The 17,136-nt window shown below is 43.8% G+C and overlaps 1 protein-coding gene across 1 annotated transcript in view; it reads left to right on the forward strand.

The window, feature by feature from the left end:
* The window catches only part of LOC123760008 (serine/threonine-protein phosphatase 4 regulatory subunit 4), an 84,254-nt gene that overhangs the window by 55,649 nt on the left and 11,469 nt on the right, over positions 1–17,136 (forward strand). Inside the window, exons 3-8 of the mRNA XM_069325394.1 lie at positions 11,080–11,282; positions 14,482–14,555; positions 14,857–14,960; positions 15,499–15,728; positions 16,370–16,492; positions 16,802–16,896. Coding sequence (XP_069181495.1) covers positions 11,080–11,282; positions 14,482–14,555; positions 14,857–14,960; positions 15,499–15,728; positions 16,370–16,492; positions 16,802–16,896 — 829 coding nt within the window. The remainder of the gene's footprint in view (positions 1–11,079; positions 11,283–14,481; positions 14,556–14,856; positions 14,961–15,498; positions 15,729–16,369; positions 16,493–16,801; positions 16,897–17,136) is intronic.

A 17,136-nucleotide genomic window follows, 5' to 3' on the forward strand; every position in this document is an offset into this window, starting at 1 on the left:
CACTCTTGTCTGCCTTCTCTCAAGCCTTCACATTTACACTCTATTTCCCCATGAGCTTGTCACTGTACCTCCCTCAGCCTTCAGTGGTTTGTGGGGGTGGTTGTGGTAGTGAGGATAAATCATTCTGGTGAGTAGTGATGGTGGTTGGATGCCATAGTGGTTATGATGATAAGGTGGTGGCGTAGATATGGTGATTTGTGATGTTGTTATTGGTATTATTTGATAGTAAGTTATGGTGAGGGTTTTTGATGGTGAGTGATGAGTTGAGGAAGTTGTTGTGAGACTTGTGACGCTCGCTGTGAGCTGTGTGTGTGTGTGTGCGTGCGTGTGTGTGTGTGTGTGTGTGTGTGTGTGTGTGTGTGTGTGTGTGTGTGTGTGTGTGTGCGTGCGTGTGTGTGTGTGTGTGTGTGTGTGTGTGTGTGTGTGTGTGTGTGTGTGTGTGTGTGTGTGTGTGTGTGTGTGTGTGTGTGTGTGTGTGTGCATGTGTGTGTGTGTGTGCGCGCGTGCGTGCTGGTAGAGCAGAGTGACGCCTCCAGGTGAGAGTGAGCTAATTGAGGCCGTATAAATACTTGAAGACAATGGAGAGAGTTTTACCTTGAGTAACATTGATCATGCTTCCTGTCTACCCAATCTTCCCGTGCTACATATATATGTACTTACCTGGTTGATACCTGGTTGATACCTGGTTGATACCTGGTTGATACCTGGTTGATACCTGGTTGATACCTGGTTGATACCTGGTTGATACCTGGTTGATACCTGGTTGATACCTGATTGATACCTGGTTGATACCTGGTTGATACCTGGTTGATACCTGGTTGATACCTGGTTGATGGGGTTCTGGGAGTTCTTCTACTCCCCAGGCCCGGCCCGAGGCCAGGCTTGACTTGTGAGAGTTTGGTCCACCAGGCTGTTGCTTGGAGCGGCCCACAGGCCCACATACCCACCACAGCCTGGTTGGTCCGGCACTCCTTGGAGGAATAAATCTAGTTTCCTCTTGAAGATGTCCACGGTCTCTTGCTCTTGCTCTCTTGTTGAGTATAATAGTATTTGTGTGAGAGTATTTCGTGTTACTGAGTTATTGATGGTTACGTGACAGAGTGAGAGTAACACAGTTGTGTCACTCTAGGAGAACACCAGCCATTGATTGATAAAGATTAAGCTACCCAAAAGGTGGCACGGGCATGAATAACCCGTAAAACCAACCATGTCATTTGTGTTGATTTGTATGATCACGGGAATAAAGGATACAACAAAGGCCTATTAGCCTATATGACGCAGCTCCTGCTGATGTTGGCCCATATATAGTCTAACCTACGCTTGAAACACTCCAGCGTTCCCAGGTTTGTTATGTTACCCGATAATTTGTTCCATAAATCTTTAACTCAGTTTCCAAACCAGTATGTATCCAGCTCTTTCTTGTCTGTAAACATGCAATGTGTATGTGACTATACATACTCTACCCTTTATAGCTCCAGGCTTTCATAGCCGGTGGCAAAGATTAGGAGGAAGGGAGAGCTGTGTGGAGGCGAAGAGTCACAATAACGTGGCTGAAGTATGCTGACCAGACCACACACTAGAAGTTGAAGGGACGACGACGTTTCGGTCCGTCCTGGACCATTCTCAAGTCGATAGATTTGAGAATGGTCCTTCAACTTCTAGTGTGTGGTCTGGTCAACAGCTGTGTGGAGTTTGGTAGAGGCGCGGGGAAGGTCAAGGTGTGGGTGATGTAAAGTGTGCGATCTGACCTGGAAGGTGTCCGGCCCTCGGCAACCTTCAGGGCCAGGGACCCCTCAGGGCCAGGGACCCCTCAGGGCCAGGGACTCCTCAGGGCCAGGGGACCCCTCAGGGCCAGGGACCCCTCAGGGCCAGGGACCTTCAGGGCCAGGGACCCCTCAGGGCCAGGGACCCTCAGGCCAGGGACCTTCAGGTCCAGGGACCCTCAGGGCCAGGCACTCCTGCGGCTGCTCTAGTAATGCACTTGGGCATGCTCGCTAACACCCCCACGGGCACCGTCGAGCTAGGCCCGAGGGTGCCTACTTCGAGAGTGCCTAGCCCTACACATATATATATTTATAATGGTCACCGAGAAAAAAATGTCTATATTTACCGTGTTGAAAGACAACTTATCTGGCCTAATTGTACGGCTGTGTGTGTGTGTGTAAGGTTCTTGCTGTTTGACTCCTTCTTCCAGCGGCTGGTGGTCGGTGTGATGCAACAGCTCGCCTCATTATGTAGCTCATCACATTGGTTGTAGAACATCAGAATGTTTAGCAGTGTAGCATGTTCTGCTGGCAGTGTTCTGGTAGTTTGTATGTAACAAACCTACATGTAGGCATGGTCTTTCTCCTCCTATTCTTTCTCCTTCATTCTGTACTGCTGTTTCAGTCCTCAGCAGAGTAAGAGAGACACAGATAGAGACACAAAGAGAAAAGAGGGTCAGCCATAGAAAAGAAAGCCATCCCATATATATATATATATATATATATATATATATATATATATATATATATATATATATATATATATATATATATATATATATATGTCGTACCTAATAGCCAGAACGCACTTCTCAGCCTACTATGCAAGGCCTGATTTGCCTAATAAGCCTAGTTTTCCTGAATTAATATATTTTCTTAAATTTTTTTCTTATGAAATGATAAAGCTACCCATTTCATTATGTATGAGGTAATTTTTTTTATTGGAGTTAAAATTAACGTAGATATATGTCCGAACCTAACCAACCCTACCTAACCTCACCTAACCTATCTTTATAAGTTAGGTTAGGGTAGGTAGCCGAAAAAGTTAGGTTAGGTTAGGTTAGGTAGGTTAGGTAGTCGAAAAACAATTAATTCATGAAAACTAAGCTTATTAGGCAAATCGGGCCTTGAATAGTAGGCTGAGAAGTGCGTTCTGGCTACTAGGTACGACATATATATATATATATATATATATATATATATATATATATATATATATATATATATATATATATATATATATATATATATATATATATAATGTGTGGGGGTGTAGAGAGCGAGAGAGGTAAGCTATGAGCGGTTTCCATGGCAACGAAGAGTGATGACCAGGTGTGTGGGTGCAGACCTCTCCCCCTCACAACGTCCCCTTCTCCCCGTCACAACGTTCCCTCCTCCCCCTCACAACGTCCCCTTCTCCCCCTCACAACGTCCCCTCCTCCCCCTCACAACGTCCCCTCCTCCCCCTCACAACGTCCCCTTCTCCCCCTCACAACGTCCCCTCCTCCCCCTCACAACGTCCCCTGCTCCCCCTCACAACGTCCCCTCCTCCCCCTCACAACGTCCCCTGCTCCCCCTCACAACGTCCCCTCCTCCCCCTCACAACGTCCCCTGCTCCTGCTCTCCTGCTGCCACACGCCTCACTACTGCTCCTAATGTCTGAGGGTGAGTCACTGTGGTACCCTTACACTCGTATGTGCTCACATTTGCAACAAGATTAGTGCCAAGCTAAGATGGTTAGACAACGAGGATTGATTAAGGGAGCTAAATCGCTCACAACCCTGGATGAGAGGAAAGTGTAAACAAGGGGATATGATCGCAACATACAAGATTCTAAGGGGAATAGACATGGTAGAGAAGGACATCTTTAATACAGCTTAAATAGGGCAAGAGGACGTAGATGAAAGCTGGAAACTCAAGCGAGTCGAATAAATGTTAAGGACAATACAGTACAATCACCTTATACGGGTGATCAACAAGTGGAATGCACTAAAAGATGTTATGGAAGCCACCCCCCCCCCCATCCAAAGCTTTAAGGCCAGATTCAACGAAGAATTCGAACGACAAAATTGTTAAATTATATGTCAACAGGCGGCAGAACAAGGCAGCGAGGCGCCACACGAGTCATTTCGTCCTTCTCCAAGTCTGCTCTCTTTCCCTGTCTTATTATTGAAATATATCAGCACAAAATAGGAAATGTAGATGTTTATCTCTCAGAATGTTTGGTAATATGTTTATTGTTTGTGATGTGTGTCTATGTATGTATTAACACGTTGTACTGAACGGGGTGAGAATAGCTTGAGCTACCTCATCCCTTTGTGTGTATTTTACCTCAATAAACTTATTTCAATTTCAATTTCAGCACAAAATAGAACTCCAAACAGTGGATATAAATTGAAGAAGTTTAGACTTTAGGAAAGTACTGGTTTGTAAATAATATCGTTGGTTTATGGAACAAATTACGTGGGATCGCTAGATACTTCAACTCTTATAGGTTACACATATATATGAATGAGTTTGGGTCAATATAAATATGAGTTGTTTTGTAAGGGATAATCACCATCTGGTCACCATTTGGTCCGGGAGACATCTCCCGTCACGCAGGGTGCAGTCGCACCTCCACAGATCTCCAGTATCATCTATTGATACTGGTGATGGCTCAAAAGGGCCACCACTTAAGAGCTATTCATGCCTGTGCCACCTTTTGGGTGGCTTCATCTTCATCTTAACACATTCACAAGGGAGACATCTCCCGTCATGCAGGGTGCATTCGCACCTCAACAGATCTCCAGTATCAGCTCTTGATACTGGTAATGGCTTAAATGGGCCACCACTTACGGGCTATTTATGCCCGTGCCACCTTTTGGGTTGCTTCATCTTCATCTTAACACATTCATAAGGAAGACATCTCCCGTCATGCAGGGTGCATTCGCACCTCCACAGATCTCCAGTATCAGCTCTTGATACTGGTAATGGCTTAAATGGGCCACCACTTACGGGCTATTCATGCTCGTGCCACCTTTTGGGTGGCTTAATCTTCATCAATCAATCTAAGGGATAATCGGCCTTATGCAGTTTCTTTAATTCTTATATGGCAAGAGGTGGGGCTGTCAATTACAGCCCCACCCCTTACCTAAGTAAAGGAAATAAAGTGTGTGTTCCATCATCTAGGAATAAGGAACTCTTAGGCCACGGAGTCCTGTACATTCCAGCTGGATTGATTTGCGGAAAGTCGAGCAGAAATATACAAACCTAACACAATGGTTTCATTCATACTGGATTTTATACGATGCCAATGACCCCCGATAGATAAATTATCAATCAGTTAATTTGACCCTATTCCGGATTGATTGATTGATAAAGATTAAGCCAGCCAAGAGGTGGCACGGGCATGAATAGCCCGTAATCCCTACTCCAATTGCAAGCGTTGTTTCAGAGCCGCACACTACACCACACGCTCCACACACACAGCACGGCTCCTGTGCCAGGTAAGTCCTCTACGGGCTCACCATAGCCCGTGCTACTTGCCCAACTCCTGTACCAGGTAAGTTACGCGCTCACCATAGCCCGTGCTGCTTGGAACTTGTTCCGAGTAGCTGAATCTATAACAACAACAAACCACAGGCTGTACTCCGTCACTGGGTGTTCCTGCCTGTGCTCCACATCTCTGGGGCCACAACCCTTCTCCTGCAGCCGCTCTCGCTCATTCCCCTCAATCACTCCACAACCAAACCCCAGTCCTTTTTATATTAGCTAAACTGTCACCCGTTGGAAAAGCCAGTCATATCTTTATTCCTAACTTCTCTGTTCGCTCACGTAATCCTAGGGTCCGGGTTCGATCCCTGTGATGGCAGAAACAAAATGGGCAGAGTTTCTTTCACGCTGATGCCCCTGTTACCTAGCAGTAAATAGGTACCTGGGAGTTAGACAGCTGTTACGGGCTGCTTCCTGGGGGTGTGTATGTATGTAAAAAAAAAAAATAATAGTAACAGTTGATTGATTGAGAGTTGAGAGGCGGGCCGAAAGAGCAGAGCTCAACCCCCACAAGCACAAGTAGAGATGAATACTCACTGCTCGCCGGCCTGCCTGCCCGCCCTCTCCGTTATCTATCATCTCGGCTTCAACAAGCATTTTACAAGCAGAAAACTGTTTTCTTACCTCAGCGCATTTTAAATTTGGGTACTAACAATTGCTTTTCTGTGGTTATTTATGATGAATATATGATTTTATGTTAGGCTTCATTTGTATATGTTTATGTTAGGCTTCATTTGTATATGGTTATGCTAGGCTTCATTTGTATATGGTTATGTTAGGCTTCATTTGTATATGGTTATGCTAGGCTTCATTTGTATATGGTTGAGGGAGACGCTGTAGCCATCAGTGAGCCAGGCAATCATTTGGTCAGCTGACTATTACTTCAACACCTTTTGTTGTGAGAACATGTTCCAAGTGATAGATGGCGCTGGTGGTGCGGTGCCACTGGGGAAGGTAGCGGCGCCACATTGAAGCACAAGCTGGCCCAACTTTTTCTGAAGCCGCTGACTTTTCTGGTGTTGAAGACTGATGGTTTGTCACGACTCTTAACACTGAAGATGTACTTTCTGGCTTTTCTTCTTCTTATTCGCGTAGAATTTCTATCTAAATCACCGTCTGCTGTTGCTAGCTTTAAACAATTCATTTGTTTTACTTTGTTGTTTATGGTTAAAATCTTATGTCGTTATCATGTGCCCTCTATTCTTCCTCTCCTCCAGTGGCGAGGTCTTGATCCCTCAGTCTTTCCTGCACCAGTATAGGGAAATTTTATACCCTAGTCTTTTCTTATAGCTCAAGCTCCTCAGTTCAGAAACGAGCCTTTTCACATATCTTCAATCTTCAACCATTGCCTTGGGTGGCTTCAAGGGAAGGCTACGTATTCAAAACTGGGTCGTACATATGTTGTGTATATGACCTGAAGGTTTCTTTGTCCAAGTTTTGGGGCGGAAATGTTGGCCAGTTTGGCATGTGCTGCTGACGTTATTCTGCTGTGGGCTTCTAGTATTATAGTTGGGCGATGAGTCACAATAACGTGGCTAAAGTATGTTGACCAGACCACACACTAGAAGGTGAAGGGACGACGACGTTTCGGTCCGTCCTGGACAATTCTCAAGTCGAAGGACTTGAGAATGGTCCAGGACGGACCGAAACGTCGTCGTCCCTTCACCTTCTAGTGTGTGGTCTGGTCAACATTATAGTTAGGGTTATGTTCACTCCCTGGGGTGTGTATTCACGTAGTTGTATTTCACCTAGTTGTTCTTGCGGGGGTTGAGCTCTGCTCTTTCGGCCCGCCTCTCAACTGTCAATCAATCAACTATAACTACTAACTATTTTTTTTCTTCACACACACACACACCCAGGAAGCAGCTCCGTAACAGCTGTCTAACTCCCGGGTATCTAGTTACTGCTAGGTAACAGGGGCATCAGGGTAAAAGAAACTTTGCCCATTTGTTTCTGCCTAGTCCAGGAATCGAACCCGGGCAGCAGAATTACGAGTCCTGCGCGCTGTCCGCTCAGCTGTCAGACCCCCCCCCCCAGTGTGTGTGTGTGTGTGTGTGTGTGTGTGTGTGTGTGTGTGTGTGTGTGTGTGTGTGTGTGTGTGTGTGTGTGTGTGTGTGTGTGTGTGTGTGTGTGTAAGTTTCATCAAAGACAATGTGCTCTGGTATCAGGAACTAAACAACCACGTAGTATCGTTTTTCGTCGTAGTAGACAAGGGGATATGATCACAACATACAAGATTCTAAGGGGTATGTACCCCTTAGTACAGTATGTACTGATATTGTACCTTCATAACCTCACCCCCCCCACGTCCCCCACAATCACGCCAACCACCACCGCAACCATCATCACCACCACCACCAACCACAACCATCATCACCACCACCACCAACCACAACCATCATCACCACCACCACCAACCACAACCATCATCACCACCACCACCAACCACAATCATCATCACCACCACCACCAACCACAATCATCATCACCACCACCACCAACCACAATCATCATCACCACCACCACCAACCACAACCATCATCACCACCACCACCAACCACAATCATCATCACCACCACCACCAACCACAACCATCATCACCACCACCACCAACCACAATCATCATCACCACCACCATCAACCACAACCATCATCACCACCACCACCAACCACAATCATCATCACCACCACTACCACAGTCACCACCACACCAACTTCCACCACAATATTTTTGTATCATGAGAACGGAAGGATTTATAACTGTGTGGATATTAAATAATATATTATGATATATGCCACCATGACTGCACGGGGCGCCGAGCATAATTTCCTGTGATTGACTGCAATCAAAAAATAACTTATAAACAAAAATGTAATATGCATATATATACATCTATATTATTAATATAAATTTGCTCATGTCTCTTAATCGAAGGGTGAGGGGGGGGGGGATACAGTGACTTGAGAATGGTCCAGGACGGACCGAAAGATCGTCGTCCCTTCACTTTCTAGTGTGTGGTCTGGTCAGCAGGGATACAGTGAATTTGACGTCAACAACGGAGTTTTTTTACCTTACCTCTGGCGTCACATTCATCGACCTGTGACGCCAGGCACCACCTCCTCCTCCCCCTCTCTCACACCACCTACCCAACCCGTGGCTTCTCTTTATTACTGATTATTATATTTCCCTGTGTGCGTGTGTCGCATGATCTGGCGGGCTCCCTCCCAGCTGGCCCACAAGGGATGCGGTACGGGCCTCCAATGACGTGACTTCGGGGTTTTGTAAATCAGGTCAAAGGTGAAGAAGGTGTGCGTTATACAATTACTGGCGATGATTGTGCTTGTGGCAACGAGTAAGCAGGTGTGTAGGAATATAAAGCAGGCATCGTTCTGTACGTACCTGGAGCATATCTGAAGATGGTTGCGGGAGTTCTACTCCTCCCCCGAGACCGGCCCGGGGGGCCAGGCTCGACTGGTGATGACTCGGTTCAACACGCCCACATGTCCACCACCCGTGGCGGTAGTGGGCGTGAAGAAAATGAATTTTGTTTTATTCGTCCCCAGCTCTCTTCCTTCCCTTTGCAAGGTGGGTGGTTGGGGGGGTGTTTCCCCATCAATGGGGGTGGTGCAATGTGCCGTATGGCCCAGGAACACGTGTCATTATGAGTGACTCACGTACTTCCGCTAGTCATGCTCTACACTGCTCCCACCATAGACCTCATAGATACTATAATTATGTATGTTCTCCATTATGTTGCAAGTAAGCCTACATATGTTGTACAGTAGTTTGAATTTGTACTGCTTCCAGTGATTCAGTTTATGGAACGAAAATGGTAGTGCGTTGTGTATGCCTCGACAAGTCACGTATATATATATGTTGTAAAACTCATCTGGTGTCATACAGCTCATCTGCAAGTGAAAGTAAAGGAGACACCTGTGGGTGACCTCAGCGCACACCTGACTCTACTGCCTGCGGTAGGAGCCATGGATGCTGGGGGCAGGCATTTCACACTGGATCTCTTACCTCTGACTTAATTTTCACTGTCCATATTGTACCTGTTGCCCTGTGATGACAATCAAGACAATCGACATGGTAATGGTCCAGGACGGACCAAAACGTCGTCGTCTCCTCATCTTCTAGTGTGTGGTCTGGTCATCATATCTTCAGCCACGTTATTGTGACTCATCGTCTGCATGCTGCCTTATAATTTAACTATTCTGACGTTCAAATTCTGTGTTGAGTCTGGCCTTAAAGTTGTGGAATGAGGCGGCTTCCACAACTCTTCTTTCTGTACATTCCACTTGTTGATCACCGGTATTGAGTACGAGTATTTCCTTACATTTCTTCAACTCATTTGTGTTAGTAGCCTCCACTCGTGCCTATGAGGCAGTACTCTTTCAGTGTATGAGTGGGGAAACATTTGTGAATATACTGGAGGTGGTGGAGGCCATCTTCATCCACATTTTTAAGAACACATGACAACGTACTAGAAGGTCTGAACTAGTACCTGACAGGATGAGTATGTGGCGCACTATAAAGGGGCCGCAGGTAGTGGGAACAATCTTAAGGGCTATTCATGCCTGTGCACCTCTTGGGTGGCTTAATCTCTATCAAACAATCAATCTGGCAACACCATTTGGTCCGGGAGACATCTCCCGTCACGCAGGGTGCAGTCGCGCCTCCACAGATCTCTAGTATCATCTCTTGATACTGGTAATGGCTCCAAAGGGCCACCACTTACGGGCTATTCATGCCCGTGCATCTCTTGGGTGGCTTAATCTCTATCAATCAATCAATCTGGCAACAATCAGGACGGTTCGTGTGCACGCCGCGCACGCAGCCGTGTGCACATGTGCACACATTTATTTTTGCTTCAAATTATGTATTACAATTTTAAGGAAATAAAAAATCTTTCTTTCGCCCTGTCCTGTGCTGCACGGAAATTCGAAAGTACTTAGTTTCATTGTATATTTTTATTGCAGTATTGTTTGTCAGCCTTTTGAGCAAGTTTGTGTAACGATCGTACTCATAACTATAGGCAGGCTTCAACCAGGCTGCAGGCCACATCTGTCTAGTACTGAAATATTCACTTACGAAACCCGTGCATCTTCCCTCAATCATGACGACATAGTTTGCATTTATTAAGCAGTTTATGAGCTTCAAAGGTATACTTCAAAGGCTTGTCTCAATAAACATACTTGAACTTGAACTTCAAAGGTCTGTAACAATAGTGACCTTGTGTTGAGAATGACCTCGCGGTGTTTCAGAGCTCGTAAACTATTTAATAAACCAACCCCAAGCCGCCATGGTCAATGAAAGATGTAGAGGTTTCGTAAGCAGACAATTGAGTGCTTGATGAATCCTGCAGTGTTTGCAAACATGAATATAAATTTCCATTCACCTGGGCTGTAGGTGATTCGAACCGCAGACCCCACGTGTGTGAGGGGGAAGCTCTAATGATCGAACTATTGAGTAGTCTTATTAGTCTTCATTTTTATGGGTATAAATTTATCTAATTCCTGTCGGGTTGCTGATGTATATCAGAAATAGAATAAGCTGCAGTGCTGATCTTTGAGGTGAGCTGCTGTAATCTCGCATCTCTCAACAGCATTATTCCTGTCGTTACCTCTGTATCCCACCAGAGAGACACCTGTCCCACCATTTTCCAGTTACACCAGCCTAGTTCTCATGTTTGTGTAAGAGCCTTTAATGTATTTGTGTATGTATGCATTTTGTATAAATTTTGTACTATACAAATGTTATGAAATCTTGATCTTTCAGAGTGCACTCTGGGTTGTCCCTGCTGGCGGGCGGAGGGGGTGAAGGTGGGGGCGTAGGTGGGGTGCTGGGGCTTGACACGCAGGAGGCACCACGAGCACCCCAAGAGGCTCTCACCTTCCTCCAGGGAGACCTCGTCCCGCACACCAACTTCACGCACACCTTCCTCAAGTCCATACTCACCTCCATCGACAGCAAGGACCCTGGTAAGAACAACAATAGCTTAGATTAAGGACCTGCCCGAAATGCTGCGCGTACCAATGGCTTTACAAGATTGTAATTACCATATTATGTATCCTCACAATCCCAATGTACCTTGGGATTGTGGTTACGGTATATGTTACGGCCCTCTTGGGTCGCAACTGGGTTCTTTCTCTGATGTTAGTAGAGCTTGGGTATCCGGCCCCAAGCTAGTAGTGGCTTTCAAGGGGTGTGCTCCGTAACGCAAGTAAATTAAAGGGGAAGGGATAAAACTGCTCAGAAATAAATATATATTCACCACCACCAATAAATAAATATATAAACAGTCACACGCTGTTACTATAACTACACTTATTTACAATCACTTGTCTTCCTCCGAAGACACAGGATGCTTTGCTTAACGGTGCTCAAGACGAGTAGCCCTGGTTCTCTTCTTGTGGCCTCTAGACGAATCCTTAGATTCTCCCAGCGAGTCTACCCCGGCCACAGGCCAGCCAAATCACAGTCCCACTGGGTGCACCGTCGTGGCGGCCGTCAACCACAAATCCAGCCTTTAGCTGGCAGGTTCCAATCAGCAACGCTGCGTAGGCCACTCCACGACCGATACTAGGGTTGCGAGCCCTAGGCAGGAGCCTCGTGTGATTTCACAGATCACTCTCCTCACCACAACACCCCAGTGGTTAGTCTTCTCCACCAGTCAGCCCCGGGTACGACAATCCCTGGTTCTGCCACCTCACAGGCAGGCTAACACAACAGTGTTCATCCCGGGGGGGTGGGGGGGGGATGACTCACAGCTGCTGCAGCAAACATGTGGAGATTCTTCGGCTGCCTTGGGTAGACTGATCCAACTTCCATTACAGCAGTTCCAGGTCGACTCTGTAATCAGACACGTCATCAGTACTAGTTACACTCTAGGGCACCTCACTTACAGGCTTAGACACAAACGCCCACCTATCCACTCCATAGATGGCGTTGCTGTCTAAGCGTCACCTCACCAGAGGTCAGCAGCGGCTATGTTATGAGCTGATCAGGACGGGAAACCAGCCCTTGTGGCCAGTATATCTCGTCCTCACTAGATGGCGTCGTCCATTTGGAGGGGGTTTCGGGAGCTGACCCACAGATGGCGCGGTCGTCACTGCTCCGTGCTCGGACGCTGGGCTCGGGTCCGTAACAGTATATGCATAAATAAATAAAATAATTAAATAGATGCATACTTACCTGGACACCTGTCTTATACTGTAAGGGCAGCCTTAACACATTAGTGAGCCAGCCGCTCGCTACCGCCGGCTGGGTGGAAAGGGAGGGTGCTTCTTCGTCTTCAATATACGGTACAAAATACCCAAGGGGCGAGCGGGGAGTGGGGTGCAGCTGAAGAGAAGTCGGTGAGAGGAAGCGCTGGAGTTGAAGAAAAAGTGCCAGGGCTTGACTGCATGCCTAGATTGATGCTGAACAACTCAGATTCAGATTCTTTATTTAGGTAAAGGTACATCCATTGGTTTACATACATAATGATAGATTTAAAGATAGAGATAGTACATACAATACCTAAAGTCACTAGTAAGCACAGCGTTTCGGGCAAAGCTTCGGACAAAGCTCCATATAAAGCTGGGTGATGAGGCTGGATCCCTTGGGTGGTGCTGGATATCTTGGTGGAGTCTTCTTTATCTTGGTAGAGTTTTAAAATTTAAAAATTCAAATGTTTATTCATGTAAAGTACTGTACTGTACATACATACAAGGGGTGATACAAATATTGCTGAATTTATAGATAGAGCTAGTACATACAATGCCTAAAGCCACTATTACGCAAAGCGTTACGGGCAGGAAAAACACTATAGACTTAAACCTAATATTTTCTGTCTTGGGTGGTGATCTCCACAGTGGTGGATATGGTGACAAGAAAAAAGTAAATAAAAACGAGCAAAATTAAGTCCCTATCCCTCTAAAGAAGGGAAGGAAAGCTTCCGCTTTCAGTGTGGTTCTGTAGACGTATCTTCGGTCTTCATGGCTTGACCTTTTTATTCTGCTCTCCATAAGTCGTAGGTTTATATGTTGGTAGCTTACCACACAGGATACAGTTTAAAGTAGTTAGGTTGAGTGTCTCCAGATCATAGAACTGGTACATATGGTCAGGTTTTATTTGCAGCTGTTTTTTCGTGGTTCTATTTGGGGATGGCCTGGAACTCGTTGGCATGGAAGGTGTGGATTTGCTGGCTAGGTAGAGTGCCTTTCGTGTCGTAGTCATTGTATATATTGTCTGGTGCTTGCATAATGAAAGCACCTAATATTCCCTGACTTGTTCTGGCTTTTGTTCATTCAGTAGGAATGGTGGTGGTGTTTTTGGTGGCCTCTGTTTCTGTTGGCCTTGGTGCACCACCTGGGTGCTTGATGTTGTTGTTGTCTAAGATTCGCTACCTGGAACAAAAAGTTCCAGGTAGCACAGGCTATGGCGAACCCGTAGTTCTATATATGGGGTGCTTGACCTGGCCTCATTTTAAGTATCCCCTAGCCACTGTGCGCGCAGCCAGGCGCAAGTCTCTAGTCATTCTTTTTTCTCTATACTGTACTGAAAAACCCGCACTTTCTGAAATCACAGATCCTTATTGGTAAAATTCCATTGAATACATTATTATTCAGAACTAGAATGTATTTTTGAGAAAAATACAGGATGAAGTAACATACTGTATGTTTAATGTCTTAGACATTCAGATAATAATAATAATAATATTTGCAAGAAGGTGCAATGGGTTGGTGAGATTACATAAGGTTTGTATTTTTACATTCATGCAAAGTCATTAACACAGCATTTTGCTAGATAATGGTAGGACTAATACAGGCTGACTGAGGGGTCCCATAGTACAGTCAGGTTTATTCCTAACTCACAATCAGGAATTCCAGGTTCGGATCCCGGGTGGGACAGAAAAGGTTGGGTGTGCATTTCCTATGATCTTATGCACCTCTTCACCTAGCAGTAAGTAGGTACTCAGGAGTTAGTCAGCTTGTTGTGGGGTTGCATCCTTGGAAAGGTCATTAGTTCGACTTTGTGGGGGACCTCGATATAAGCCTAACATTTATATTATTATTATATACAATATTAAATGATTATATACACTGGCTGCCAATCCCCCAACACCGTGAATTATTATTTATTATTACAGTATTAAATTGAACTATATGACTAATGTATCGCTCTATTACTCTTCAGTGGTGGCTAATGCGTGGTTGGAGACATTGTTGGATGTAATAGACCTTCTTCCCAAAGAAGTCATTAAAGATGAGGTATGTAGTTATACAGTCAGGTATTACCTGTGAAAGATGCATCTCATAACTTGTAGAATGATTATTATTATGGGGATTTTGAAGGATTTGTGCTAATATTATCACATATTTTTATTATAATTTGGATAGGAAAATGTCAAATATTGATTGATTTTAAAGTATGGCTAAAAATCTTGATGTGTGTGATTAAGTCTGCTCAAGACTTAACAGCATTTAAAAAGGTAAATTATAATATTATGCAAAAGCATGCTTTTATATATCTTATGAACTATATTATCATTACATAGTGTATTTTTTTCAGATTTTAACTCTAGCAGTGAGCAAGGGCCAATCCCAGCAGGTGTCGGCTCGCCTGGCTGCCTGTAAGCTCATTGGAAAAATAGCTACCAAGTTCGAACCATTCCTGTGAGTATTGTTTGGTGTGAACTCAAATTTATGTACTTGCAAAGTTGTGTGGCAGAGCCTTAGCATCACTTTTAGAACCATTGGCACTTAAATGCAAAGACTCTTCTCTCATTTTTCCTATGCAATTTACAAATTTTATTTTGATTTAGTAATGACAGCCATTTTATTTAATTAATTATAATTTTTTTACGTGCTGAAAAAGCTCTTTCTGCCATACATATCTTATTCATGTGTTTAGTGTTCATCTGTGTCCCCCTTGTTCTACAGTACTTACCTACTTGTACTCACCTAGTTGTGCTTGCGGGGGTGGAGCTTCGGCTCTTTGGTCCTACCTCTCAATAAAATGGGTAAAAATTATGCATCCAAGCCACTTGATAATGATCCTGGATAGACTGAAGTGTCACCATTTTCTATATTTTCAGATGTATGGGTTAGGTGTCATATCTACAGTAGTTCTTTATCTGCTGAAAAATATACTTACAGTTGTAAATGTGATATACTGCATTCTGTTAAAAGATGTATACATTTCTTCCCCTAGGTTGAAAACTGAAGTAGTTGGTGTTGTACAAAGCTTGTGTCAAGATGTATGTGGAGAGGTACGAGGCAGTATGTGTAGTCAGCTGGCTGCTGTGGCAAGGGGTCTGGGTCTGGATGCCACCAAGACTCACATCCTGCCAGAGCTTGTGGATCTCTGCTCTGACGAGGAGACCAATGTGCGGTTGGCCGGGATAAACACAGTAGTGCTTATGATTCCTCTGCTTGATGATGGTTAGTATGCTTTATTACAAAATATGGTCAAATCTTGCTTAAATTTTAACTCTTATACTTATGATTCATTACTTTTTAGTTCATATTCATGTGACAATTGTTTTATTATCATTTTTTACTTATTTTAATCATTAATTATTAATTAGCGAGCAGTTAATACAGTTATTGGGTATTAAAGGGTTAAGGATATTTCACTGTATTTCATTTTCATTGATATTTCACTTTCACTGTATTCATAATTCTTTGTTTTTCATATTTTTTTATGTTAAAGTTTCATAACTTATGCTAAAGTAACATAAATTGTGAAATATAGTTTGCTGATTTGCAATTATTCTAGAAAGGACAACTGTTAAGCTTACTAAGGTCCCTCTACCCAAGGGTTGGGCTGTCGACTCAGTCATCCCTCCCCATAGTTGGCCACACCCAATGGTGCTAAACTTGACTGACTGATTGACATTTACATTGTCAACTTCTTCACATCAGATGCCAACTTGTGAAGGACTTTTTAGCCTCGTGTATTCAGTCCATGTCTAATTATTTTATACATATAATACAGCACTGTACTCCAACAATAACTGAAATGTATTCATTTATACAGTAAAAATGGAAATAAGTTATTTATTTATGACTTTACCCATCAGAAACTCGAGTTGGAACACTTGTTCCACTTGTGAGGAAGGTATGTGAGCGAGCACTAAGAGTAGAAGACGCATCTTTACCTGTAACTGCACATCTTTTGGGCCGCATATGCCACGGGCTGCATGGTGAGTAATTAATAAGTGTATAATTGTTAAATCAAAGGACTTGTACATGCATTTAATGTTTAAATATCTTAATTGTTGTGTACAGTATTATTACTTTGTGATAATGGAGATAAATATATTTTGCATTCTGTGTAAGGTGTTACCAGCAAGCAGGTACATGTACTGAATAGTAAAATAAAAGTAAACTTCAAGCCATTTGTGTTGTTAATCAGAAACACATGTAGAACATTTTTAACTAAATAGAAATTACTAGAAAATAAAAGGACATGTGTAGCCTTAGTATATACTGTATATATGTATTTTTTTCAGATGAACTGACTGAAGATCAGAAGAACTGGTTCTTGAATTTTTACTGTACACTAGCAAAGTTGGGACTCCCTGACTCCAAAAAAACAGAACTTCCGGTAAAGAAATAAATTGCACTGTATAATTTTTTTAGTACAGTACTGTGTTACAATGTATCTTATGCTTTTTAATTTTTAACATGTAAATTTAATTGGCATGTGAATGTAAGATGTAACATGCAGGCATGTAACTCTCATAGTAAGTTAATTTGTTTGTGTGTGTGTGTGTGTGTGTTTGTACATTGTGTTCTATATTTTTATGGTAATGCAGAGAAGCTTTCACTTATTACAGTGCTTGAA

Source organism: Procambarus clarkii, chromosome 16 (assembly GCF_040958095.1).
Source record: "Procambarus clarkii isolate CNS0578487 chromosome 16, FALCON_Pclarkii_2.0, whole genome shotgun sequence".
Classification (NCBI taxonomy): Eukaryota; Metazoa; Arthropoda; class Malacostraca; order Decapoda; family Cambaridae; genus Procambarus; species Procambarus clarkii.